This window comes from Cololabis saira, chromosome 24 (genome assembly GCF_033807715.1).
Source record: "Cololabis saira isolate AMF1-May2022 chromosome 24, fColSai1.1, whole genome shotgun sequence".
Taxonomy (NCBI): Eukaryota; Metazoa; Chordata; class Actinopteri; order Beloniformes; family Belonidae; genus Cololabis; species Cololabis saira.
The window spans coordinates 16305162-16332971 of NC_084610.1; the positions used below are offsets into that span (position 1 = coordinate 16305162).

General features: G+C 39.8%; 1 protein-coding gene across 1 annotated transcript; it reads left to right on the forward strand.

Annotated features, from left to right (window-relative positions):
* Positions 1-27810, forward strand: txndc16 (thioredoxin domain containing 16). Its single transcript, XM_061715622.1, has 20 exons — positions 1-306; positions 428-591; positions 3179-3261; positions 3341-3414; positions 4471-4545; positions 5766-5887; positions 6296-6386; positions 6475-6643; positions 8122-8291; positions 10314-10374; positions 10451-10580; positions 10668-10814; positions 11619-11678; positions 15367-15565; positions 16832-16962; positions 17052-17136; positions 17696-17837; positions 20383-20570; positions 20659-20849; positions 27558-27810. The coding sequence occupies exons 2-20, from the start codon at positions 444-446 to the stop codon at positions 27755-27757; spliced, it is 2466 nt and encodes an 821-aa protein (XP_061571606.1). The 5' UTR covers positions 1-306; positions 428-443; the 3' UTR covers positions 27758-27810.

Here is a 27810-nt window from a genome sequence, read left to right on the forward strand (position 1 = left end):
CTGACGAAAATGCATCTTATATTTTTATATAGTACATGTTTACAACGAAATATACGAATATTTGTAACATATGAAATGTGTGTTAGCTGTATAAAGACGTGGAAGAACATTTATTAGCATGCGGCCAACAAGCCTGGTTATTAAAGTAGCATTTCTCAGGTTGAGAGCTACATTTGGAGTTGGTGCTGGATTTTATATTCATATGACACAATTTCACCTTCAAATAGATTTAAAACGCCTTCCTCCGTGTTCCTCCCTGTTCGTGGTTTGAACCCTAACGTTTCTCTCCACATTCATCTTTCTCAGGTAACAGCTGCAATGGTAAATTTGACAAATCATTCATGCACAGAGCCAAAATGCTCCCTTTTCTTCTGATTTCACCCTTTATTTATTTATTAATTCTGTTTCTCTGTTCCTGTTTGGACAGCCATTCCCTCCCAGAGATGACAGAAGTTTCCTGCAGGATGTGGATTGCTGTGTTGCTGCTGTGTATGAGAGCAGCAGATTCCAGCCACATCGAGTTCACAGCTGCAGACCTGCAGGACAAACTGCTCTCAGGGAAGATGCTGTTCATCTACTTTGAGCATCAAGGTACAACTCTCACACCCAGTACTCGAGTTGTAAAAATAAAAACAGGGGGGATGGTGGATTTTATCATATGGGGACAGATAATTTGTGCTGATTACAAATAATATAATATATTACAAATAATAGCAGTGGCCAAAAAACCTGCAGAAATACTGCAGGAATGACATAGCAGCAGTTAAATGCAGCCTTCTGTAAGCTTTAAATATCCACTGGGCTTACATCTAATACATCAAAACACAACAATAAAAACGTAAAATGTAAAAAAATAAAAAAGTAAAATGGATCACTGCAAAAACTCAAAATATTAACAAGAATATTTGTCTTATTTCTAGTTAAAATGTCTCATTTTAGTAAAAAAAAATCTCATTACACTTAACACAAGACTCGTCACTGGAAAAAACAACAATTTTCACCTGTTTCAAGTAGATTTTCACTTGAAATAAGTAGAAAAATCTGCCAGTGGAACAAGATTTTTTTGCTTGTAATAAGAAGATAAATCTTGTCCCACTGGCAGATTCTCCTACTTATTTCAAGTGAAAATTTACCTGAAACAGGTGAAAATTGTCAAATTTTTCTGGTGTTATTTTTCTGGTTATGACTCTAAATGTTGAAATAGCAGTAAAACCACATTCATTGATGAAATGACATAAGGGATGGAAAGGGGGGATGGCAGTTTTACAGGGGGGATGATTCTGACCGTTTTTATTTAAGGGGGGATGCCATCCCCCCTCATCCCCCCTCAACTCCAGTACTGCTCACACCAGTGAAACACGCTGAAAGATCCTCGTGTTCGTTTGTCTGGTGCACCATAAGAAAACCAGTGAACAGAATCAAAGTTTTTACAAGCTTTTATTATATCATGCACAATGTTTTCCAGCCGGAGGTACACTTTTCTCAAACCACAGAGTTAGGAGAGAAATGCACTCTGTGGTCATCAATCCAGTCATATTTATACTGAAAAAGGGAGGTGTTTTGTACGTTGTAGGAGCCAGGGCTGGGCGATATATAGAGATTTTAATATATATCGATATATTTTCAAACGCGATATGGCACGAGACAATATCGTTTATATCGATATAGTTTATTTTGTGAAAAATTGACTGTACATCAACGCTGACCCCTCGCACTGGCAAAAAAGTACCTTTGTGTGCTGAAACCTGACAGTGTTGACAAGTTAGTTTTCCTGGCACAAAATCTGTAAAATGTACAGTAGTTGACTTGTTGTAATTATTTGAGATTTGCTCAAAGAGATGCAATATCTGTTTTATTTGAGATTTGCACAAATGTTTTGTTATTTGCACAACTGTCAACCTCAGTGGAAAAGTCTGCCTGTTACTGTCTACATTGTATTAATTGCACAGTGTATTTTAATTTAATTGTTATGCAGGAAAGGGATATTTGTTTTATTTTATTCAAGAAGCATTTTTATTCTATATATGCAGGCAGTTTATTTTTATTTCATTTGTTTTATACATTTTGATATTGTGCAGACCTTTGTTAATAAAGGTACCTGTGTGACATTTGACACGTGGCTTTGTATTAAAACTGAAAAACGGTAAAAAATGAAGCTAACAGAGATGCTATGCTATAATGCTTTGGGGGAAACCGCAATTATGTCACAGAAAAAATACCGATATATATCGAGTATCGCCATTCAGCTAGAAAATATCAAGATATGACTTTTGGTCCATATCGCCCAGCCCTAGTAGGAGCCGATGTTGAACCTTATCTGGGAGGCCAACTGCAGGGAAAGAAACTTAAACATGTCACACTGTCAGCCGTACTGTATATTTTCTGTTGCCTACCTCTAATCAGACATGCCAACCCAGCAAATATCTACGACAACCAAAACCCAGAGAAAAACAGGAGGAGAACCATTAATCTTAAAACATCCGTTCCTCTTCACCGTCCCAGAAGAACTCAGCTAATCAGTCTGGTCATGAAAACAGGAGCTGGTTCTGCACTGAGAGCAACCATCAGTGTACAATCTTATAGAAAAACCCCTCATACATTTAACAATTTCATAAAATCCTAACAACGCCAACAGCACAATATCTCCAGTTTTTGCATTGTGTTCCATGCTTGTGTAGGTTAAGGGCCTGGCAGACCTGCAGACTGAGACTTTCATCATTGTTGACGTCACTTACAGCTTTTTTAATTTTTTTATTTATTTTTTTATTGACAGATATATACAGAAAAGGTACACAACTTCAGGATAAAATGTAGTTACAAATTAAGGACAGTAAATTATAAATTAAAATAAAATAGAAGGCTTGTACGGAAGCGTATTGCATTCACTTGAGAAAAAAAATCTGCTCTGTTTTTCTGAATTAATGAGATAAAATTTTAATTAAAAAAAGAAATCTGCTGTTTTTCTGAAATAACGAGATAAAATTTTAATTAAAAAAAAACTGCTCTGTTTTTCCGAATTAACGAGTTAATTATCTCAGAATTCCGAGAAAAGTTTTAATGAAAAAAAAAAATTGATATGGATCCCTAAATAAAGGCTTCATTGATGTTGACAGGCGTGTCAGGAGCTGCTCCTCCCCTCTCCTCCTTAAACATGTGTATTCCTCTGCTCTGTTTCCAGTCACTCCGACCATCACTCTCTTCCTGGAGGAGCTAGCGAAGTCTGCTGAAGCTCTGCAGGATTATGGGATACTGGTTGGCAAGGTAACCGCGGCCGGCTTGTTGTAGCTGCTGCAGCGGAGGAACGAGGGGAAAACAACCAATATGTCCCTTTTTACTTCAGGTCAGCTGCAGAAGAGAGCGGGTCCAGAAGTACTGCACCGAGGAGCGGCTGCGGCACACGGCCTTCCTGTTCAGGTACGGGGGGTCGATTCCGATTCTTAAGATTCAGGATCGATTATCAAGATTTGATTTGATTCGATCCCATATGGATTTGGGTTAGTGTTATTAAAAAGGTTTTTTGAGCTGTTGCATGAATTATATGACTGTAGTTATGCAAAATATTAATGCTAGTATTATATTGAGATTCAACAGTAAGTATTGGCAGCTAATGATGCTGTAAGGACCAATCAGCTCCCAGAATGCTGATAGAACTGCTTTTAGAAACATCGTGTGGGTCAGAATTATCAAACAGATCCAGGGAGGAAACAGAGACGTATGAAATTGGTTTTATTTTTTCCCACATTCCGTTTAAATTTTTTCCATTTTCGGTCTATTTCGGTTTTTAATTTTTGAGAATTTGGTTTTTAGCATTTTATGCAACAGTAACCTCAAGACAGTATATAAAGTAATGGAATATTGACAATACATGCAATTATAACTGAAAACTTTAATGTTTTCATACCTTTAAACATATTTAAAGGCAAAAACAGCACCAGTTATTCTCGTGTCCAACAAAACATCACTTTTTTGGGCATAGACAAAAAAATACCAAAAGTTGTAATGATGAAAAAAAAAAAAAAACATTTAATCGATCTTTAGACATACAAATCGATTTTTAGGAATTAATATGAGAATTGATTTAGAATCGATTTTTTTTCAACACAGGCCTAGTCCATATCCATAGTTCTGCTGCAGATTTGATGCCCGGCATTTCCTCCTCCAGAACCTCCCACATCTGCTGTACTGGGTTGAGATCTGGTGCAGGGGATAACTGGGGGGGGGCTGCAGCTCTCAAGGTGACTGTGGTGCCCAGATAGTGTCTCCCGTACCATCACATCTCCACCACCTGCCCAGACCTATTGCATTATATGTATGGTACAGGGCCTGTAAAGTGTCAATCATTCCTCCGTCTGACGCAGATCAGTTACTTTTGAAATAATATAACATCACACACGGGCAGTTTGGAGGAATGGCAGCATAACTTTCTGGTGTCGGCCTCTCGGTAACCATGTGGTGTCTTTGTGCCGGCAGAGGCGGGAAGGAGTTCCTGAGTTTTGACCTGGACACCGTCTTCGACGTCAACTCCATCGTCTCAGAAGTCTTGTTGTGAGTAGAACAGCTGTTCTAATGGCACTTTTCCACCAGCACCTACTCGGCTCTTCTCATCTCAACTCGGCCTGGTTTCTTTTCCATAACAATTCAGCACCTGGAGCAGAAGTAGGAGGTTGGAGTGAAGCTGCTGTGATGTATTTGATTGTGTGATCTAAACGAAGAAGACAACACTAAAGATGTAGAACCTGGAGTAGAAGATAGATGTGCTGCTGGGTCTGTGGCTTGTGTTTGATATCAAGTTAAAAAATGAGAGTGGGAGAAGCTTCAAGTGCGACACTTCTTTTTTTTTTTGTTTGTTTGTCCCTTCGCTGCTGAAAAGTCAGCTGGAGCCACGAGCAGCTATGAAGAGACAGAGCTCCTGGTAGATCTGGTCGTTCTTTATCGCCCGTCTAGATCCCTTTTTAATTCTCTCCTCAGCCACCAGGTTTATGAACATCTGCACCTCAGAGTTGGATCATGAAACTAGGGAAGAGTATTAGGGCCATGCAGGAGAAAAAATATTTCAGAGGGGAAGATTTTTTTTTTTATTGTGCACTTTGAGAAAAAAGTAGAAATGTCGAGATTAATGTTGAAATACAATTTCATGAATAAAGTTGAAATTTCGACTTTTTTCTCGACATTTCGACTTTTTTCTCGACATTTCAACTTTTTTCTTGACATTTTGACTTTTTTCTCGCAATTGTACTTTAACATTAATCTCGATATTTCGACTTTTTTCTCGAAGTGCATAATGAAAAAAAAAAGTATTCCTCCTCTAAAATTAAATTATTTTTATTTTTCTCCTGCCTGGCCCTAATACTCTTCCGTACGAAACCGACTTCTGCTGCAATTGCCTGTCGAATAAAATAAACAAGAAGCCACTGTCAGAGTTGCTCTTTCTCTGATTTCCGCCTCCTGACTCAGACGTCTGACTCCAACCCCCCGACCAATCGGTGGCGTATTGTGTGATGACGTCAGATACAGCCGACTCAGCCGCTTAAAACCTCAGCAGAATAGTTACAGAAAAGTATCTACTCGGCACGTTAGACCCCTAGTGGAAAAGAACCAAACCGAGGCGAGTCGGGCTGAGTAGGTACTAGTGGAAAAGCGCCATAACCGGGTAGAGCTCTCTGCACTTGGAGCTACACACGCTCCAAACACACAGATACATCTACTTAAGCCAGGTTGTAAACAAGGGAAACGGTGCAGATATAACGTCTTGTTGCGTCTCCTAGTGCCATCCTGCGAGAGGAGGTCAAATACGTCCACACAGACGCCGACCTGCTGGCCATGGAGAAGGCAGCACGGGGGAGGAAGGACATCGTGCTCGGGTTCGTCCGCAGTCTGGGAACGCAAGGTGAGGATGGGGAGGGGGAGGAAGCGCCAGAACCGGAGAGATCCGGTCATGAGTTATGGATAAACCCTAAATACAGGCATTGTGACGTAGAATTGTCAAATTGGTTTGATTCACAGCACGAATCGGCACAGATTACTTTGTAATACTGTATTTGACCCGGTCTTTGTACGATTTGACCGTATAGAAACGTAATTCTTGCCATTGTAAGAATGAGATGTGTTGTGCAACTTGTGCTTTTTATTATTTTACCTCTTTTCTTATCCTTTTATTTCATTTTATTTGTTATTTACTGTTTAATTGTGTCTTTGCTGCTTGTAATATTGATGTAAAGCACTTTGAATTACCTTGTGTTGAATTGTGCTGTACAAATAAACTTGCCTTGTCTTCTCCTGCCGTGCATGAATCCAGAGCACAGGTCGCTGATGGAGACGGCGTACGTGTACGGATCCAAGTATCAGTTCATCCTCATCACCGGAGGTCCGGTTCTGAAGCAGCTGGGGTGAGTTTGTGCGCGCGAGTCACCGGTACGACCCCCCCCCCCCCCCCCAGCAGAGTACCGTCAGGGTCATGTCTGGTCTGCGTTGCAGGGTGAACGAGTCGTCGCCGTCGTCTCGAGTCTGGTTCCTCCACTGCAGAGTTCACAGCGCCTTCATGAGCCCCATGACGTCGGACCGCTGCCCCCTGACCCCCCTGAGGACGGCCGTGTCCACCCTCAGCCTCCACGCCTTCCTGCAGCTGATGGAGGCGCCGCTGCTGGTAATGATGATGATGAAGTAGGGCTGGGCGATATGGACCAAAAGTCATATCTCGATATTTTCTAGCTGAATGGCGATACTCGATATATATCGCTATTTTTTCTGTGCCATAATTGGGGTTTCCCCCAAAACATTATAGCATAGCATCTCTGTTAGCTTCATTTTTTTCTGAGGCAAACCCTTAAAAAAACAGTCAGTTTTAATACAAAGCCTCGTGCCAAATGTCACACAGGTTCCTTTATTAACAGAGGTCTGCACAATATCAAAATGTAAAAAAAAAATGAAATAAAAAATAAACTGCCTGCATATATAGAATAAAAATGCTTCTTGAATAAAATAAAACAAATATCCCTTTCCTGCATAACTATGAAATTAAAATACACTGTGCAATTAATACAATGTAGACAGTAACAGGCAGACTGTGCAAATAACAAAACATTTGTGCAAATCTCAAATAAAACATTCAAATCAATTTGTCACAAAATAAGCTATATCAAAATCATAAAAAAAAAAAAAAAAAATTTAATCTATATAAACAATATTTTCTCGTACCATATCGCGTTTGAAAATATATCGATATATATTAAAATCCCGATATATTGCCCAGCCCTATGATGAAGTAGTTTATTTGGTCCATCAGTTTCCATTGATAAATACTTAGCATTCCATTTCCTTTTGTAGGAAAGAAATAATAAAAGGAAGTAAGGAATAAACCGACCAAAAGGTGTAGGCTGAAGCCTAAGCTTATTGTGCCTACCCTTTTCAACTTTGTTTGCTTCATAGTACTACTACTGTACTAATACAACAAGGACAAACAATCTACAACAAAAAAACCCAGCAAAGTAAACACACGTGCAAAACAAGAAGGAAGAAAAATATAAATATGACAGAAAAAACTAGTAAAAAAAACAAACAGAAGACAGATCTCAGAAAAACAACTAAGAGAGAAAGTAAATAATCAATGCTTAGAGGAAACAGAAACAATCTCTAGAAGAGTGAAAACAAAAGGAAACCAAAGACCAATCATTACATTTTTTGGTATATAGATATTATTATTACAACAACAATGTATGTATATATATATAGTTTTGTATCACACTAATGTTCTGTATCTTTCGATTATTTTGGATTTATACATCGTTTTAAATGTATTTATTGAACTACAGTTTTTTAATTCATTATTTAGGCTGTTCCATATTTTAACTCCTGCAACCGATATGCATCTTTCTTTAGTATTTATGCTAGTTTTGGTTCTATTATATATAGCAGTGCCTCTCAGGTCGTACCGGCTATCTCTAGCCTGGAACAGACTCTGGATACAGGATGGAAGGAGATGCTTGTGTGCCTTATACATTAGGAGTGCAGTGTTTAATTCAACTATGTCAATTCATTTTAATGATTTAGATAGGAGGTAGGAGCATCCTCATCTCCTGCATAGGCCTGTCTCTGCATACAGCTGTCTCTGTCTCTCCCCGCCAGTCCGAGGTCTACGTGGACCCGTCGTCGGTGCCGCCCCCCCAGTTCCCCTACCAGCTGACCCCTCAGGTCTTCCTGTTCTCCCGGCCCGCCACCGAGCACCTGGACCTGGACACGGCCACCACTCTGGCCTGGAGGCTGCGCGGCGTCGCCCTGCTGTTGCTCGTCCACAGGTGACCCCTGCAGAACCTCTCCCACCTCCCATGTCAGTGTCTGAGCCGTGACCCTCTCTGTCGCAGGTAGTGATGCACCCAAATGAAAAATTGTGGCCGAAACCGAAAATAATAATAAACACTTGGCCGAATACCGAATAACATACCGAACAATGGTTCTTCGCAGTTTTTCCATTTATTTTGCCAATTTTTTCACCATTGCATAAATCAAATAAATGTGCTTTAGGCATGCTTTTCAAAGAAAAAAATCTTTTACAAAATTAAAAGGTAGAAATATTTTTTTAACATGAACAACTGAACATTTTTTAATTTCCCAGCATTTTTTTTACATATTCCAGCAGACATTATACCAACAAGGCACAATAACTTAAAGTAAATAAATTAGCAAAATAATTTTTTTGGCCATCTTTGAGCTTACATTAGGCCTATAGCTGACTGCTGAAAAATTGTAACATAGGCCTTAAAACAAAAAAAATGCATTAAAGTGCATTGGAAAAAAAGTGAAAAAGAAGTGGATAAAACAAAATAAAGAAAATGAAAATCAATCCCTTTCCCATAGATTAATATGGGAAAGGGATTGATTTTCTTTTTCTTTATTTTGTTTTGTCCACTTCTTTTGCATCATTTAAACACGCCGTTATTACAGGTAATTGTTAGTTTTTTACCCCACTTATTCCACCGAACACCAAGGGTGTTTTTTTTGCTATTTTCGCCGAACAATTTCGGTTACCGAACATTCGGTGCATCACGAGTCGCAGGTCCTGGCATGAACACCAGGGCCTGCGACAGAGGAGATGTTGAGTTTCCCTGCAGGCGCACTGCGTTCGGCAGGAATGTTCTGTCCATCTTGGGGGGGGGGTATTGGAATAGTCTTCCTACCACTATCAGAAACAGCTCTCCTTTACCTTCTTTTAAAATCTGGCTGAAGGAAAACCAGAGTTGTGAACATTAATTGGGCTATTAGAATAAATTCGATATTGTAACTGTAATTGATAACTGTACTTCTAATGCAGGGGTCGGCAATCGAAAATGTTGAAAGAGCCATATTGGACCAAAAACACAAAAAACAAATGTGTTTGGAGCCGCAAAAAATGAAAAGTCTTGTATAAGCCTTAGAATGAAGGCAAATGGGGAAAGGAGAAATGTCGAGAAAAAAGTCGAAATGTTGAGAAAAAAGTCGAAATGTCGAGAAAAAAGTCAAAATGTCGAGAAAAAAGTTGAAATGTCGAGATTAATGTTGAAGTACAATGTCGAGAAAAAAGTCGAAATGTTGAGAAAAAAGTCGAAATGTCGAGGAAATAGTCAAAATTTTGAGAAAAAAGTCGAAATGTCGAAAAAAAAAAAAAAGTTGAGATTAATGTTGAAGTACAATGTCGAGAAAAAAGTCGAAATGTCGAGGAAAAAAGTAAAAATTTCAAGAAAAAAGTCGAAATGTCGAGATTAAAAGGAGAGGAAAAAGGAAGAAAAACAGGAAAAAAAGAAGAAAAAAAGAGAAAAAATAGAAGAAAAAAGGTCAAACATTTTTGAAAAATCCCAGGGAGCCACTAGGGCGGCGCTAAAGAGCCGCATGTGGCTCTAGAGCCGTGGGTTGCCGACACCGTTCTAATGTAAGAGCTTTTTTTTTGGGGGGGGGGGTTATGGTGGTGATTAACAAGTCCTGTCGTGACCCGTTACTGTATCATTACATACATTTAGTACGTATGCAAATGTAAAATGGTCCATACATAATAACAAATATGCACAGTGTGTGCCAGAAAAGTGCAATAGGGCAATGTGCAATATGCATCAGCACTTTACAAACTCTAGCACTTAAGCACTTAGCACTTTAACTTTATGGTCACTTAATTACTGTTTTATCAATGGTAACATGTTTTATTGCTTAATGATTTTTATCGAGCTCAGTCGTAGAAATTAGCCTCTGGCTACAACCATGCATATTTACACATGTGTTTATTAATATGTACGGTCCCTGTTCAACAGATAAAGTGAATTGAATTGAATTGAATTGTCTGTGTCCCCCAGGCAGAGTCCGGCGGTGCGGACCCCCCAGGAGTACAACGCTGCCTACCGGCTGCCTGAGAAGGTACCGCCCGTTCCCGCGCTCTGCGCCGCAGGACTCCGTCTCCACCCCCCTGGTTTGTGTTTCTGTGCCGTTCCAGAGCTCGGAGGTGAAATATCTGACCCTACACAGCCTGGACGAGGTGCTGGACCTCTTCATGACGCAAAGGAAGGACGGAGATGAGGAGGAGGAGGATGAAGAGGAGGATGAGGAGGAAGATCTACATTTTGGTAAAACATACAGAGCAATAATCAGACATCAGTCAGAGGGGGGGATGAAGTGTCCCTGTTTATCCGTGTTTGTGTGGATGTTTCCAGGCGAGCTGGACGACGAGGTGGCGGCCTCCGTGTTTGAAGAGCGAGGCGGCGCCGTGGACATGGACTCCGTCACCCAGCTGAGCTCTGACGGCTTCCTGGCCGCGGTGGCAGGAAGCAGCCTCTCCGTGGTGCTCTTCTACCTCAAATGTGAGCGTCCCGCCGGGGGGGCCGTGGCAGGGACACGGAACACGTCAGGAGAAGCATGTCTGTTTGGTTTTTCTCTCAGATCTCCAAGGCTTGTGTGCTCGTTGTGCGTTTCCCTGTGTTTTTCGCGTTTTAGACTAGCAGCGGATGTCACCCCTCACCCCGACCCCCCTCCCTTCACATAAAAAAAAAAAATGTGTATTTATATATATATATATATATATATATATATATATATATATATATATATATATATATATATATATATATATATGTATATATATATATATATATGTATATGTGTATATATATATTATATATTAAAAATGCATATATATGCCTCAGGTTTACCAACATGGTATTAACCATTGATATATAGGACTGTCTCCGAAAATTAGAATATTGTGATAAAGTTCTTTATTTTCTGTAATGCAATTAAAAAAAAAACAAAAATGTCATACATTCTGGATTCATTACAAATCAACTGAAATATTGCAAGACTTTTATTATTTTAATATTGCTGATTATGGTTTACAGTTTAAGATTAAGATTCCCAGAATATTCTAATTTTTTGAGATAGGATATTGAGTTTTCTTAAGCTGTAAACCATGATCAGCAATATTAAAATAATAAAAGGCTTGCAATATTTCAGTTGATTTGTATTCAATCCAGAATGTATGACATTTTTGTTTTTTTAATTGCATTACAGAAAATAAAGAACTTTATCATTCTAATTTTCTGAGACAGTCCTGTATATGCAAACAAAAAAAAAGCATGATAACATGCTGTCCCTCCTCTCACCACCAGGGGACGCTGTTTCCATGGCTTTTCTTAGCTCCTTCATCGAGGTGGCGGAGCTGCTGGCAGGTAAACGGCTCTACTGGAGAGGGATCATGTCTTATTTAGTTTTTTTGTTTTGTTTCTTTTTTTTTTTTTTTTAATTTTCTGTTTATTTGAAAAAGCAATTGTTTCCATATAAGTATTTACTCCTTGGGCCATTGCAATGTCTTTCTCCAACCTTGTGTGATACTGAGTGTCATCTACAGTGTAGGCCTACTAAAAGAAACAAAATAATCAAATAGATAAATTATAAACCATTTACTGTAAACACGTTATCGACTTTATTTTTGGTTTTAAATAAACTGCAACAGCAATGTGCAACAACAATTAAGTGCAACAACAAAGTACTACAAAAACTAGAACTATAATAAAAAATCACTCAACTTAGATAAACATGTTCTCCATATAAGAATAAATTAAAATGTACAAAAACAGAAATTATTAAATAGAATAAACAAATAAAATCAAACAAATACTTAAATAATGATGTATTGAACAGAGGTACCAGAAACAAGGTTATGAAAAATCCAATATTAAGTGAAATAATTAGTTCTGAAAACGATGTAAAAATGTGCAAAAGCTTTGGTAAAATTAGGGAGAAATAAATCTAAATAAACTACTGTAATACAAACCTTTGACTTTTTTTATTTGTCCTCAATATTCCACCCTCTCCTTATAAGCTGTGTTTCCTTTCTTTTCTGGAAGCAAAGTCATTTATGACATCACTATAAGAAATTTGATTGCCAACTTTGTTGTTAATACTAATAACTGCCAGTCCACTCCGTCTTGCGACATGGTGGGCCTTCAACCGGCTCCTCAGATGAGAAGTGCCGTGTGCAATGCACGGTTGAATGAACACATGACCAGTGGAACTCTGGAGCCGAGAGGCAGCAGTCAATACGCCAGCAGTATCTACTCTAGTCTGTTAACATAATTTTTTTTATGTAATAATATTAATTATTGTGATTTTGTACAATACCATACCTTTGACAGAGGTGTCAAGTAACAAAGTACAAATACTTCGTTACCTTTCTTAAGTAGAAATTTTGGTTATCTATACTTCACTGGAGTAATTATTTTTCAGACGACTTTTTACTTTTACTCCTTACATTTTCACACAATTATCTGTACTTTTTACTCCTTACATTTTAAAAACAGCCCCGTTACTCTATTGCATTTCAGTCTTTAAAATAAAACTATCCAGTTAAATTGCTCCATCCGGATAGAGTGAATTTGGTTGTGGTTGTTTCAGATGTTCTTGTCCAGTTTTGTTCTTACATCCGTTCCCTCAGATTCCTGCAACTAAACTTGGATGTACATTCCAATAAAGGTTAGGATAAATGATAACATGCCTCTGAAGTTTGACTTTTTGCACCATTACAATACTTATAGGCAACTAGTCATCATATCTCCTGCTCTCTGAAACACATGTTAATGCTCAATAGTACACATATATGGTTCTTTAATATATTTGCATTATACTAAGATACATTCATTTTCAATGGCTTTTGTCCTTAATGGCTTTTTCCCCCCTTACATTACTTTTACTTTTATACTTTAAGTAGTTTTGAAACCAGTACTTTTATACTTTTACTTGAGTAAAAAACTTGAGTTGATACTTCAACTTCTACAGGAGTATTTTTAAACTCTAGTATCTATGCTTCTACCTGAGTAATGAATGTGAATCACTCACACATACAAAGTTGTATTTTTTATTTTAATTTTTTTAACTCTTGGGGGCCCCCTAGTGGTCACGGGGGCCTAAGCAGCCACTTAGTTCGCTTATGCCGACTCTGATTGTGAGTTGTAGACTAGCCGTCGTTCGCTCCATCATGTTTACATCTTTCAGTCTCTGGGTCCATTGACTTATAGTTGGTGGTTTTACTTCTCTCCAGTTCACTGTAATCATTTTCTTCACTACTACTTCTACTAATATTAACAAAAACTACTCTTATTATTATTATTATTATTATTATTATTATTATTATTATTATCATTATTGTTGTGTTGTATTATTATTATGTACTGACTACAGTCCAAAGAAAACATACCGTAATTCAGAATCAAACAGACTGATGTGTCAAATTTTACAATCACGTTTAATTCCCTCTGTCAACAAATGCATCAGCTACACACTCACTTCAATCAATATTTTTTTCTGTAACGTCTCCTCAAAAGCTGACTGTTGTGAATTAAATTCACCAACAGATGGCGACATTATCTCCTTAAAAATAGTCGACAACTTCTTAACAACATAAATTGATATAAAACATTAGCCAATATATTATATATTGGCTGAAGTTTGTAGCTTATATACGACCACTAACTGGTCATTTTACCACTCCTTTTCCACAGAGGTGAAGGTGTTCAATAAATGTTCATCAGGGCCGCTGGAAAAACACAATCCTCCAGTCTAGACAGAGATGGAGACAGAGATTCCTGTCTGAGTGGCAGCTCAGGTGTTTGGGCCACAAAGTTTTATTCTAATAACATACGCACCTTCAAGTGAAGCACGAGTTTCCTGTGTTTGCCTTTTTCTTTCTCTTGCTCGCTCCTGACTCGTGATGTCTTTTGGATGACATGTCGACATCTCCTCGCCTTCTGTAGCTCTGCAAGTGCCTGCCTGCACATGCAGCCCTCTGATTGGTCACATTTCTAGTGCTGTCAATCATTGCACGATCAGATTACAGGTCTCTTCTCTCTCCTCCGCTTCACGGTAACGCATATGCGTCCCCTTGCGCAAAATGTGGCCCCCCTTGGAAGATGAGGCCGTACGCACAGCGCGTGTTCCGATTGTTGGTCTACATCAGGAGTCTTCAACTTTTTTAGCCCAGGGACCCCTTGGATGAGAGAAAAACAGAGCAGGGATCCCCGCTTGTAATTCTTATTTTTTCCCTTTTTTTTTAATGTGTCAAGTTTTAAGTCTGGCTTATAATAACTTTTGAATGAGTTTTATTCTGCTTATATCACCTAATTAACCAATTCCTGACTGGGTTATTAGCTACATGTGTTTACGATTGATGAAACTTTGGCCTCGTCAGACGTGGAAGGAGTAACGTTAGGCCGAGCTGTAACGTTACAATCTCCAGCTTTAGGCTTCGTTATTGTCACAAATTTATCCATCAGGTCTAACTAGCGTTAAATATGAAGTCAATTTCGCAACAAATTTTCTTTTCTTAAACAGCTAGCTAGCTCGTTTTTCCGCTCTAAAGTTGACATTAGTCACACGACTCACGTCATGGGAATCATTTATACAGAATTGTAGACTAAATAGTTATTGTCAAAAGTAGATTATCGCCTGTTAATGGAGTTTTCTCAATCATATATATATGTACATACATATATATATATATATATATATATATATATATATATATATATATATATATATTACTACTATACTATACTAGTGTAGCGTCTATCTCTAGAATAGTGTCGATTTCCTTTTTAATATATGTCTTGTTTTTCTCATCAAAGTTGTTTTAGAGGACGAACATTGGTTCATCCATAGTTTATAATACTATAATTTCCTCGTAGTCGAGCTCTCCATCAGAATTCCTTTGTGATTAAACCGACTGTTGCTGTTTTTGTCTGCTATAAAAACGATAATCACACATCTGCAATTCAACAAGGAAAACGTAGAAATGAATATCTGAGTTATTGAAAGCGACAGTAAATAAGATCTGACGTTGCGTTTTTTGAACCGTCTCTTCAGATTCCGACATGGACGATGTTCAGATGAGCGCCGTGGATTGTGGCGAGTGGACCGACCTCTGCGCCGCGCGGACGGGAGAAGCCCTTCCCTTCCAGCCAATCACAGCCTTCCCCAGTGTCCTGCTGCTCCGCCCCCAAGAGCCCGCCCAGCCGTACGGAGGAATGCTGGGTAGTGAGGCGCTGCATCGCTTCATCCTCATGTGAGGAGAAATCACTTCAGTTTTACATCAAAGTCTCTTAACCTTTTTTTTTTTTTGGATTGAACTTTTGGCACGACAAACATTAAGGGTATAACTGCACTTATGAATTATAATGCATAGGTAAAGGACATTAACAAAGATAGTCCTGAAACAAAGAAACGCACACAAAAAGCAACAACACATCAACAGTACGCCTTGACTAAGTTACATACAGATTGACCAGATATAACAGTGAAATCCTTATAACCTACGGAAGAGTATTAGGGCCAGGCAGGAGAAAATAACAATAATATTTTAGAGGAGGAAGATTTTTTTTTCATTATGCAATTCGAGAAAAAAAGTAGAAATGTTGAGAAAAAAGTTGAAATGTCCAGAAAAAAGTCGAAATGTCGAGAAAAAAGTTGAAATGTCGAGAAAAAAGTCGAAATGTCGAGATTAATCTTGAAGTACATTTTCGAGAAAAAAGTTGAAATGCTGAGAAAAAAGGCGAAATTTCGACTTTATTCATGAAATTGTATTTCAACATTAATCTCGACATTTCGATTTTTTTTCTCAAAGTGCACAATAAAAAAAAAAGTCGAAATGTCGAGAAAAAAGTCAAAATGTCAAGATTAATGTTGAAATACAATTTCAAGAATAAAGTCGAAATTTTTTCTCAAAATTTCAACTTTATTCACGAAATTTTGACTTTTTTCTCAACATTTCGACTTTTTTCTCGAAATTGTACATCAACATTAATCTCGACATTTCGACTTTTTTCTTTAAGTGCATAATGAAAAAAAAAATCTTCCTCCTCTAAAATATTATTTTTATTTTTCTCCTGCCTGGCCCTAATACTCTTCCGTACTAGCACAGATGAAGGAGCTGTGCACCTTTTTAAGCGCACATCAAAGTCTGTTTAGTAGACGTAAAGACGGGGATGTGCACCACGTTCAGGGATGGGAGACGCTTTGGTCCCCAGAATACCAGCCCATCCCTGCAGGACGTTTGTCTCCGACGCTGATGAAGAGACTGAAAGAAGAAGAGAAAGCAGAGAGCAGAGGATGAGTCAGCTCACTGGACCCAAGTGTTTCATCTTAGTTTCTTGCGGGATGAAGATGCAGTAGGTGCCCGGGCTCTTACCGGCAGATCAAATCCGTCCCGGGGGTTGTATGAGGTTTTCTCATCTGCTGACGCGTTGTCATGTTTCCCATAAGCCCCGTGGTTTTCCACAAGAAAAGCCCTGTGGCTGAGAGTGTTTACGTCCGTCCCCTTGTGTCCCCCCAGGAGCCGCTCAGCCTGCCCCGTGCTGCTGTCCACCCGAGAGGATGTGACTTCCTTCACGCAGGACGCCGCCCGGCCCGAGCTCGCCGGCCTCAGGCCCGACCGGGTTCTGGGACTGTTCCAGACGCAGACAGGTACTGAAGAACGGTCCCTGCTGGGCCGTGTCCCTACTGGGCCGTGTCTCTGCTGGAGGTGTGTCTCTGATGTGTCCCCGTCTGTCCAGGAGTGTCCGTGTTCACCGAGGCAGCCAGGTCTCTGAGGGGAGAGGTGCTGAGTGGACTGCTGACGGGCCCACCGGCGGGGGAACGGTACTGGCTCCAAACCCATCGGCCCGCGGGGCCGGGCAGTGGGAAAACCTTTGTTTCTGTAGAAGTTCTTCTCAAGTGAAAAGTGATCATGATGTCATCAGAAGTTTCCCGTAATCAGAATCAGAATCAGCTTTATTGGCCAAGTTTAAACATTGCCCGACAAGGAATTTGACTCCGGTTATTTCGCTCACTGTACCCAGATTTAAAAAGTAGCAAACAGTAAATAACAAATGTACAGTAAATAAACTGTACACTTATTGTGGCACTTATGAACATATATACAATCTTGAGCGGGTCCAGGTGGTTCTGACTGCACCAGTGGACCAACTGTTCCCGTAATCGCTGCAATGAAATCTGTGATTAGAATGTTTTAAGTTTGGTGGCTGTGATCGGGAGCCAGGGGCCTCGTCTCCCCGGTTCCAGAGCTAGCTGAGTAATAATAATGAACAAGTGAGATCGTATCTGAGCTCCAGTTCTGGTGCATTTCTTCTGACAAATATAGATGAGGCCATTGTTTGTTATGGTAAAGCATCTGTGTGTGTGTTTGGTGTGTGTGCAGGGCTGCAGAGCTGGCCGTGGACCTCCCCGCCGTGCTGGTGTTTCCATCCTGGAGGACGAACACCCGTCCCTCCGCGCTGCCCCTGTCCTCCTCCGCCGAGGAGCTGCTCGCCCACATCAGCCTTGTCCTGCTCAACCCCGTGGTACGAGGCTTTTAGCTGCAGCCGTTTAGCTGAAACCGTTTAGCTGCAGCAGTGGCGGCGCACCGATACTTCAGACTTCAGAACCTCTCAGCTTTAGGTCTGATCCTGGTCTAAACGGCTGGAAGCAGCTCAACACCAGCTTCCTGGATCCAACATGGATCTGAAGCATCTTTCAGAATCCGAATTTAAAAATGTGTTTACTCTCTCTGACGTAAACAGTGGGGGAAGTGACGTGGCGACGGCCATCTTCAGCTCGGATGAATTTGGGTCCGCACTATTTCCAGGTGCTGTGGCGATTAGACTGTGGTCGCCTTTTGGGTCTGATCTGACGGATGACACAATCAGTCAGTGACTACGTTTACATGCAGTCAAAATTCGGGTTATTGCTAATATTCCGGTTACTGAAACATCCGGAATATTCTGTTTCCATGCGTGAGCAAACAGGGTTATCCCTGTAAACATGGTGATTAATCATTCGGGATATCTGGATCAAACCAGCGACGCACGGAGAACGTGATGACGCAATTCCCGTCATTTCCGCTTCTTCTTCCTGTATCCAAATCCAAAACAAATGCTGCTTCGCGCAACTTTGCGCTCACCTTCTTGTAAATTTCACTATCCCGGTACTTTCTACCGTCTACAAATGCCAAAGTGTTCATATCCTTCATTACATTTATGAAGTGATTAGTCTCCTCCTCACTCCAAAAGTGTGGCTGATCTTGTGTTTCTCCGTGTTAAGAAGAACTTCCTGGACTCAAAAGACCAGGATTCCTTGCGAACAGAGCATGCGCAGAAAACAAATTCATGTTCCGTTTGATCAGGATATTCCGTTTGGCGTTTACGTGACCGAATATTCGGGTTTTAAAAGGAGTAACCCAGGGGTCATATTCAGGTTTTTAAAAACCGGAATATGAGCAAATTCGGGTTATTCAAAGGGGTTATTGGTGTTTACATGGCCGTGCAAATTCGGGTTATTGCCAATATTCGGGTTTTAAAAGGGTTATTGAGTGCATGTAAACGCAGTCAGTTTTACACTTCATATGAACAATAACAGAGACGCGGGGCCTCATGTACAAAGAGTGCGTGGAATTCTACGCCCCAAAAAATTCAGATGTTCAAAAATGTTTCTTTGAACATCACAATCAATGTGGAATTGAGCGTATGTGTGGGAGCACGACACTACGCCCTGTCCAGGTCCCGGCCTCCATCACCGGAGAAACACTTCCTGGAGTCCTGCAGTACCTGCAGCCGACTCAATATCAGACTCTGAAAGTCGCCTAAACATTCAATAAAAACTGTATTCATATATTAAGTTGGCACAAACCAACCTCTCCTCCTGATCCTGCATCAGCGGCTCCTCAGATCTTTGTACACGAGGCCACTGAAGTCCACGTTGTCTTGTGAAGTGAAGGATTCAGGCTTCATTCTTCTGTCTTGACTTTATTTTCTGTCCTCCGGTCAGGAGTCGCTGCTTCCACCTGCTCACCAGTTTCAGACCTGATGGAGGTTCTGCGTTGTACCGTCATCCATTTATCTGCTAGGAGTGTAACTGGCTTTTATCAGCCTGGAGGGAGCTGAAGCTCAAGGTTTCTTCCCTCTTAAAGGGGAGTTTTTCTTGCCAATGTTTGGCTTAAGGTTTTTCTCCCTCTAGGGGAGTTTTTACCTGCCATTGTTTATGTAATAATTGCTCGGGGGTTTATGTTCTGGTCTCTGGAAAGATCCTGCAGACAACTTCTGTTGTAATAGACACTATATCAGGGGTCAGCAACCCGCGGCTCTAGAGCCGCATGCGGCTCTTTAGCGCTGCCCTAGTGGCTCCATGGAGCTTTTTCAAAAATGTTTGACCTTTTTTTTCCTTTTTTTTCTTCTTTTTTTCTTCTTTTTTTCCTTTTTTTCTCCTTTTTCCTTTCCTTTTTAATCTCGATATTCCGACTTTTTTCTCAACATTTCAACTTTTTCTCCAAATTTTGATTTTTTTCTCGACTTTTCGACTTTTTTCTCTACATTTCGACTTTTTTCTCAACATTTTGACTTTTCTCTGAACATTTCAACTTTTTCTCGACATTTTGAATTTTTTCTCGACATTTCGACTTTTCTCGACATTTTGACTTTTTTCTCGACATTTCGACTTTTTTCTCAACATTTTGACTTTTTTCTCGACATTTCGACTTTTGTCTCAAGATTGTACTTCAACATTAATCTTGACATTTCGACTTTTTTCTCGAAATTTCGTGTTTTTTCTCGACATTTCAACTTTTTTCTCAACATTTCAACTTCTTTCTCGAAGTGCATAATGAAGAAAAAAAATCTTCCCCCAGTTATAACTAATATCGATACATGCAGCACGTGTTGCCTTCATTCTAAGGCTTATAAAAGAAGAATTTTTTGCGGCTCCAGACGTATTAGTTTTTTTGTGTTTTTGGTCCAATATGGCTCTTTCAACATTTTGGGTTGCCGACCCCTGTACTATATGAATAAGATTGAATTGAATTGAATTGAATTGAAAATGACCATCACTGACCTCTCCTCTCCCTCTTCCCTCCAGCCTGAGCTGACGGTGCAGAACCTGCCGTCCTTCCTCCAGCCGGGCCGAGCCCTCCTGCTCCTCTTCGTGGGGGAGGAGGAGGACGAGATCGGGCGGAGGCAGAACCAGGCCCTGGTGGAGGAGCTGAGGCGGGTGGTGGAGCTGGGAGGGAGCAGGGTGGAGCGCTACCTGGCCTGCTGGATCCACCTGTACGCACGGCACTCCCCATTCCCACTACCATGACATATCCTCCCTTTTTATTCATGAATAACGATGTGTGATTGGCCCGTGTGGCAGGGGGCGGACCCCGGCTGGGATGTCAGTCCTGGGGGCGTACCTGGGGTACATGCCCCCCCTCCCTGCTCTGGTGCTGGCACACCTGCCCTCCGGAGGGGAGATCTACCAGTACCCGCCCAGCGCTGCCATGGGGGCGTCCTCGGTGCTGCAGTGGCTGCAGAGGGTGGAGGACGGGGCGGAGCCGCCGGCGGGTAAGGAGCACGGCAGCCGCAGCACAACAACACTCATGAAGCTTAGGCCTGTGTTGATTCTAAATTGATTCTCATATTAATTCCTAAAAATCGATTCGTATGTCTAAAGATCGATTAAATTTATCTATTTTTTTTTTCATCAACTTTCATACAACTTTTGGTATTTTTTTGTTTATGCCCAAAAAAGGAATTTTTTGTTGGACACGAGCATAACAAGTGCCATGTTTTTGCCTTTAAATATGTTTAAAGGTATGAAAACATTCAAGTTTTCAGTTATAATTGCATAAATTGTCTATATTTCATTACTTTATACTGTCTTGGGGTTACATTTGCAAAAAATGCTAAAAACCAAATTCTCAAAAATTAAAAACCGTGATAGTACGAAAATGGGAAAAAAATTTAAACGGAATGTGGGAAAAAATAAAACCGATTATATACGGACTGTTTCCTCCCTGGATCTGTTTGATAATTCTGACCCACACGATGTTTCTGAAAGCAGTTATATGAGCATTCTGGGAGGTGATTGGTCCTTACAGCATCATTAGCTGCCAATACTTGCTGTTGAATCTCAATATAATACTAGTATTAATATGTTGCATAACTACAGTCATATAATTCATGAAACAGCTGAAAGAACAGTTTTAATAACACTAACCCAAATCAATATCGGATCAAATCGAATCAAATCTTGATAATCGATTCTGAATCTTAAGAATTGGAATCGAATCGATTCTTGACATTTGAATCGATCCCCAGCCCTACTCAGACACCTGAATATTTTTTCAACCAATTACTAAATACTAGAGAAAGACATAACCATGACACCAGAAATACTAGCTCTGGATACCTGATACCTCCAACTCCCAGAAATAATCTACTCAAACACTCACTTATCTATCGTTCAATAACCTCCTCACATATCTCGCTCACAAAATAAATTAACAAAACAAATTAACTTTTAAAAAACAACTTAACGACTTAATTCTGCACCGGAATACTAGCAATAAACCGGTTGCGCACGGCCATGTAAACACAAATAACCCATTTGAATAACCGGAATTTGCTCATATTCCGGTTTTTAAAAACCCCTGAGTTACTCCTTTTCTATCCTGAATATTTGGTCATGTATTCGCCTAACGGGATATCCCCATCAAAAGGAACATTAATTTGTTTTCTGCGCAAGGAACCAGGAATCTTGGTCTTTTGAGTCCAGGAAGTACTTGGTGAAACGCAAAACCAGGAGGAGACTAATCACTTCATAAATGTAATGAAAGATATGAACATTTTGGCATTTGTAGACGGTAGAAAGTACCGGGATAGCAAGATTTACAAAAAGGTGAGCGAAAAGTTGCGCGAAGCAGGATTTGTACGAACGCCAGACCAGATCAAGCACCGCTGGAAGACGCTGAAAAAGGAGAACTACAGGGTCAAGAAACAAAACGACTTATACTGGGCTGTTCATTATCCACCGTGCTGCTGTTATTGTTGTTGTTTGGATTTGGATACAGGAAGAAGAAGTAGAAATGACGGGAATTGCTTCATGACGTTCTCCGTGCGTCGCTGGTTTGATCCAGATATCCCAAATGATCAATTATCATGTATACAGGGATAACCCTGTTTGCTCACGCATTGAAACGGAATATTCCGAATGTTTCAGTAACCGGAATATTAGCAATAACCCGAATTTTGACTGCATGTAAACGTAGTCAGTGATGATATCCAGGATATTCCATCACGTCTCTGCACAGAATACAGAGGAAACATCACTGCAATAGTTGTTTCTCAAGAAGAAAGTTTTAATGAACTCTGAATTTGGCCCTTGGCTGGAAACCCTGCCCTGGTTGCGTAAGAGAACGTGCAAGAAAATCTCGCAATTTTCTCTCATTTGGAGCAAAAAGAGTGCAAGTCTGCTGCTTTAGAGGGTTGCATTGTGGGATATGTGTGACTGAGCTCTGAGTCATTTTATTGACAATGGAAAAGTTACCAGTGACATGAATGAAGTGGCAGAAGGTTTTAATAAATTCTTTGTATCTGTGGGCCCCAAACTGGCCGGGGAAATAACACTGCCAGAAGGGCAGTGCAGAGCAATGTTATGGTGCTAGAAATTCTGCAACAATTTTCCTGAGAAACGTTGAGGATAAAGAGATTATTGAACTTGTCAAAAAATGTAAAAACAAATAATCTACTGACTGGAATGGGATTGACATGTCTATAGTAAAAGAAGCAATCTCAGTTATTGTAGTGCTTACGACATACATCTGTAACCCATCTTTTCAATTGGGCCGCTTCCCAGATAAAATGAAAGTAGCGAAAGTAATTCCACTGTTCAAAGCTGGAGATAAAAAAATTATACACAAATTACAGACAAGTTTCTCTTTTATCCCAATTTTTAAAGATACTTGAAAAACATTTTGTTGCCAGACTGGACAGCTTTGTTTTTTTTTTTGTTTTTTTTTTACCTTGTCTGCACACATATTAATGATTGATACCATGCAGGTAAAAACCAAAGGCATATATATGTGCATTATTGCTATATTTAATATAGAACAGCTTTGTTGAAAAACATAAATTATTAATTGATTGTCAATATGGTTTTAGAGAAAGTAGATCAACGTCGATGGCTTTGATGGAGCTTATAGAAGAGCTTTCAAGTGCAGTTGATGAGAAAAAGTTTGCAGTGGGGGTTTTCATAGATCTGAAGAAAGCGTTCGATACAATAGACCATGATATTATTTTATATTATTATATAGAAGACAGTATTTTCAGTTGGATCACATGTGGAGTGCCACAAGGGTCGATAGTTGGACCAAAATGATTTATTATGTACATAAATGACGTCTGTAAAGTGTTGAACATTTTAAAATATGTAATTTTTGCAGATGATGCTACTGTCTTCTGTTCAGATGATTGTTTCCAGAGGCTAATGGAGAACGTGACAGCTGAACTAGGCAAACTGAAAATGTGGTGTGATGTCAACCAATTATCTTTGAATTTAAATAAAACCAAATCTATGATTTTTGGAAACCGTAAAACACATTTAACAACTCAGGTAGGTTTAAGAATAGAAAGAATTGATTTAGAAAGAGAATACGAGAACACCTTTTTGGGGATAATAATAGACCATAAATTCAGTTGGAAACCACAGGTAAGCCAAGTAAGATTAAACATTTCCAGAAGTATCGGAGTATTGAGCAAAGTCAGACATTTTTTCAACTTTAGATCTATGAATACTCCGCGGCCCTCTGGTGGTCCGTGGCGGTATTGCAGGTGGTCCGTGAAATTGTAAAATGGAAAACAATAATTTAAAAAAATATATATGTATTCTTTAGACTCAATTTATTTTCCATTTTCTATTCATTTTTGTGAATAGTTTACCCATCCAAATTATGTCAAATGAGTGAGAGTGAACTTTGTAATATTATAAGCCCTCTTGGCTTCCTATTGTTCATTTTGCAAACTGTTTTTTGTTTTGTTTTTTTTTATAGCAAAAGGTGCAAATAAAAATAGACACTGATGCAAATAAATAGCCTATATAGACCCATACTCTTATTTAAAAGCAAGTTGCAAAATAAAACAAACATCCCCAAAATGAGTGGTCCCCGAGTTGCTTCTTGGTTATAATGGTGGTCCCTGGGACAAAACCAGTTGAAAACCTCTGCTCTATACTGCACACTTGTTCTACTGTACCTTACTTGACTTACTGTGTTGAAATCTGGGGTAATGCTTGCGAAACCACACTACAGACAGTTTGCACAATACAGAAAAGAGTAATACGAATCGTGAATAATGTTGACTTTTATGATGACACCAATGTATTATTCATCAAGTCAAAAGCACTCAAATACATGGACCTGGTAGAAAACAGAAAAAGGCTTTACTTATGTTTGAAGCCAGAACAAATCTACTTCCTCCGAACATACAAACCATGTTCAGAATCAGAATCAGAATCAGAATCAGAAAGGGGTTTATTGCCAAGTTTTCACACGAGGAATTTGTTATGGGGATTGGTGCAACACAATACAAATATAAAAACAAATATATAAGAGATAAAATAAAATAGAATGAAATGTATACACAATAAAAAGTATAGACAGTAAAATAAAATGTAGACCGGAAATGTACAAAATGAGGTTTTAAAGTGCCGGGTGAGTCTGTACAAAAGTGACTTAGCAACTTAGGATAGGTAAAAAGTATAGACAGAAATGTACAATGAGGTTTGTAAAGTGCCGGATTGTAAAGTGCCGGATATGAGTCTGTTCAGAGAGAGAGAGAGGGGGGTTAATTCAACTGGAAAACAACCGATCTGGAATACAGTTGCGAAAAGTCTGTCTGTGGCGTGAGGTTATGGAATGCATTACCGGAAGAATTAAAATATAGAAAAAATGTGTTTTTTATTAAAAAAAAAAAGGTATCAAAACATGATGATAGATAAGTACAGACTTGTTCCCGGGTAATTGAATGATGTGATAAAGAAATGAAACAAAAGGATGGGTACATGGAGTATTATTATGATAAACAATAATAATAATAATAATAACAGTAATCCTTTTTTAACATGTGTGTGCAGATACATGCATGTATGTAAGTGTAAGCATTCGTAGTGTACATTGGTATGTGGATATGTAATGTGCTTGTATATATGTATGTACATGTATGGATATATGTGTAGGTAGGTAGGTAGGTAGGTCATACTGTAAGCAGATAGGTATGCATGTATATGTGCATATGCTCTTTGTTGTTGTTAGCTATTATTCATTTGTTGTATTTCATATAAGGAAAATGTCTCAAACATGTCAGACAAAAGAACATTCTGAAATGTAAGAATGGGCATTCACAAGCCGAGGCTTCAGCCCTGGCCTTTTGGTTGTGACCTAAGTGTTCATGCTTGGTGGTGACCAATAACATTTTTTTCATTCATTCACTCTGTAGAGTCTCGAGCAGGTTAAAAGGAACATCTCTCCGCCAGTTATTCGTTTCTGCAGGAATGCTTTTCTCCGTAAATCTTCGATTTTCTCAGAAAATGTGCAACACATGTCGGAGAAAAGTCAAAGCGTTTGGGTCACATTCCTGCTTGAAAGCAGTTAGCAGGCGAAAGAAAACCAGAATAAACAGATCTCCAAGACAAGAGTGGACCTCAGTCCCCACAGAATCTCCACGTTAGACCTTCAGGTTTGGTTGATCTGTTCTCAACTAGGCGGCTTAGGCAGATGCACGTTTGCTTATCTAAGCACAAGTGTTGTGCATGAACACGTTCGTTTCTGTAAGAACGTTGAACTGAACGCAACATATTTGCAAATAAAGAACTTGTTCAGATCAGGAACTGGAATTTGAACTGTTCAGATTATGGGAGTTTCAGCTTCACTGTTTAGGTCCAATTATTATGGAATACTACGGAAGAGTATTATGGCCAGGCAGGAGAAAAAATATTTGAGAGGGGAAGATTTTTTTTTTATTGTGCACTTCGAAAAAAAAGTGGAAATACATTTAGACTTTTTTCTCGAAGTGCATAATGAAAAAAAAATCTTCCTCCTCTAAAATATTATTTTTATTTTTCTCCTGCCTGGCCCTAATACTCTTTCGTAGAATACATTTCAAAAAATTAACTGAAATGAACTGAATTTGAACTAGTTCAAAGTGAAAATGGTGAACTATGGATGTGAACTGTTCATTTTTAAACTATGTGAACTGAACTTTGAACTAGTTCATGAGAAGTAGGAACTTGCACAACACTGCTAAGCAGACTTGTGACTTGTTCATGACGGGGTGTCTGTAGCGCCTCCCCGAGGGTTCGCAGTGGAGACGGCTGTCAAGCAGCTCCAGTGCCGGTGTCAGCCCATCAGATCGATCAAATCAAATCAAACTTTATTTGAATAGCGCTTTTCATACAAATAAAAAATGCAACGCAAAGCCCTGTACATAAAACATAAAACTTAATAATGACGAACGACCCCCAGGACGACCCCCTGCAGGCCAGAGTCCACTCCCAGCATGGAGGCTCCCCATGAGGAAACCCTGGAGCTAAAAGCTACAAGAAAGCAGGATAAGATAAGCTATGAGGTTAAAATACACACTAAAAGAGTTTAAAAGTATAACATAAAATCATAAAAGTAGGTCTAGGAAGCAAGACCTGCTAAAACAAACATAAGAACAATTTAAAACCATAAAACAATAAGACCTGCGTTAAAACAACGAAAACAGCTAGTTAAAACAAGGGTATATGAGAAAGACTAAAAGGAATCAGCTAAAAGCCAAGTTAAAAAGTTGAGTCTTGCTGTTTTTAAATGCATCAACAGTCTCTGCGGCCCTGAGATTCTCCAGCAGGCTGTTCCACAGACGTGAGCCGTAGTAATGAAATGATGCCTAATTGTGGGTTATGGTTCTAACTTTGGGAATGATTAAAAGGCCGGTGTCGGAGGACCTCAGGGTCCGCCAGGGTTTATAAAAGCAGATCAGACAGATAAGAAGGCCCGAGACCGTTAAGAGGTTTAAAAACTAATAAGAGAACCTTAAAATGGATGCAGCGCGGTGAGCAGGAGGACAGTGGGCTGCTCCTGTTACGACGAGCGCGAAGCCTCTAACCTCTCCGTCCTCTAACCTCTCCGTCCTCTAACCTCTCCGTCCTCTTACCTCTCCGTCCTCTAACCTCTCCGTCCTCTTACCTCTCCGTCCTCTAACCTCTCCGTCCTCTAACCTCTCCGTCCTCCGCAGGGATGCTGGGAGAGGAGCGCTGGCCCCCGCCGGTGGAGGCCTACGACTTCCTGGCCGTCATGGACCAGCAGGATCCCCAGTCCTCCCAGCAGCAGGCTCCCACGGAGGAAGAGGACGGGGGTGAAGAAGGAGTTCACGTCGAGGAGCATGTGGTCACAGAGGACATGTTGGACCAGGACAACGTCCACTCTGAGCTGTAGGGGGGCTTTATTTTATTTTCTGCTCAGAAAAGAGGATAAAAGGACCAAAGGGA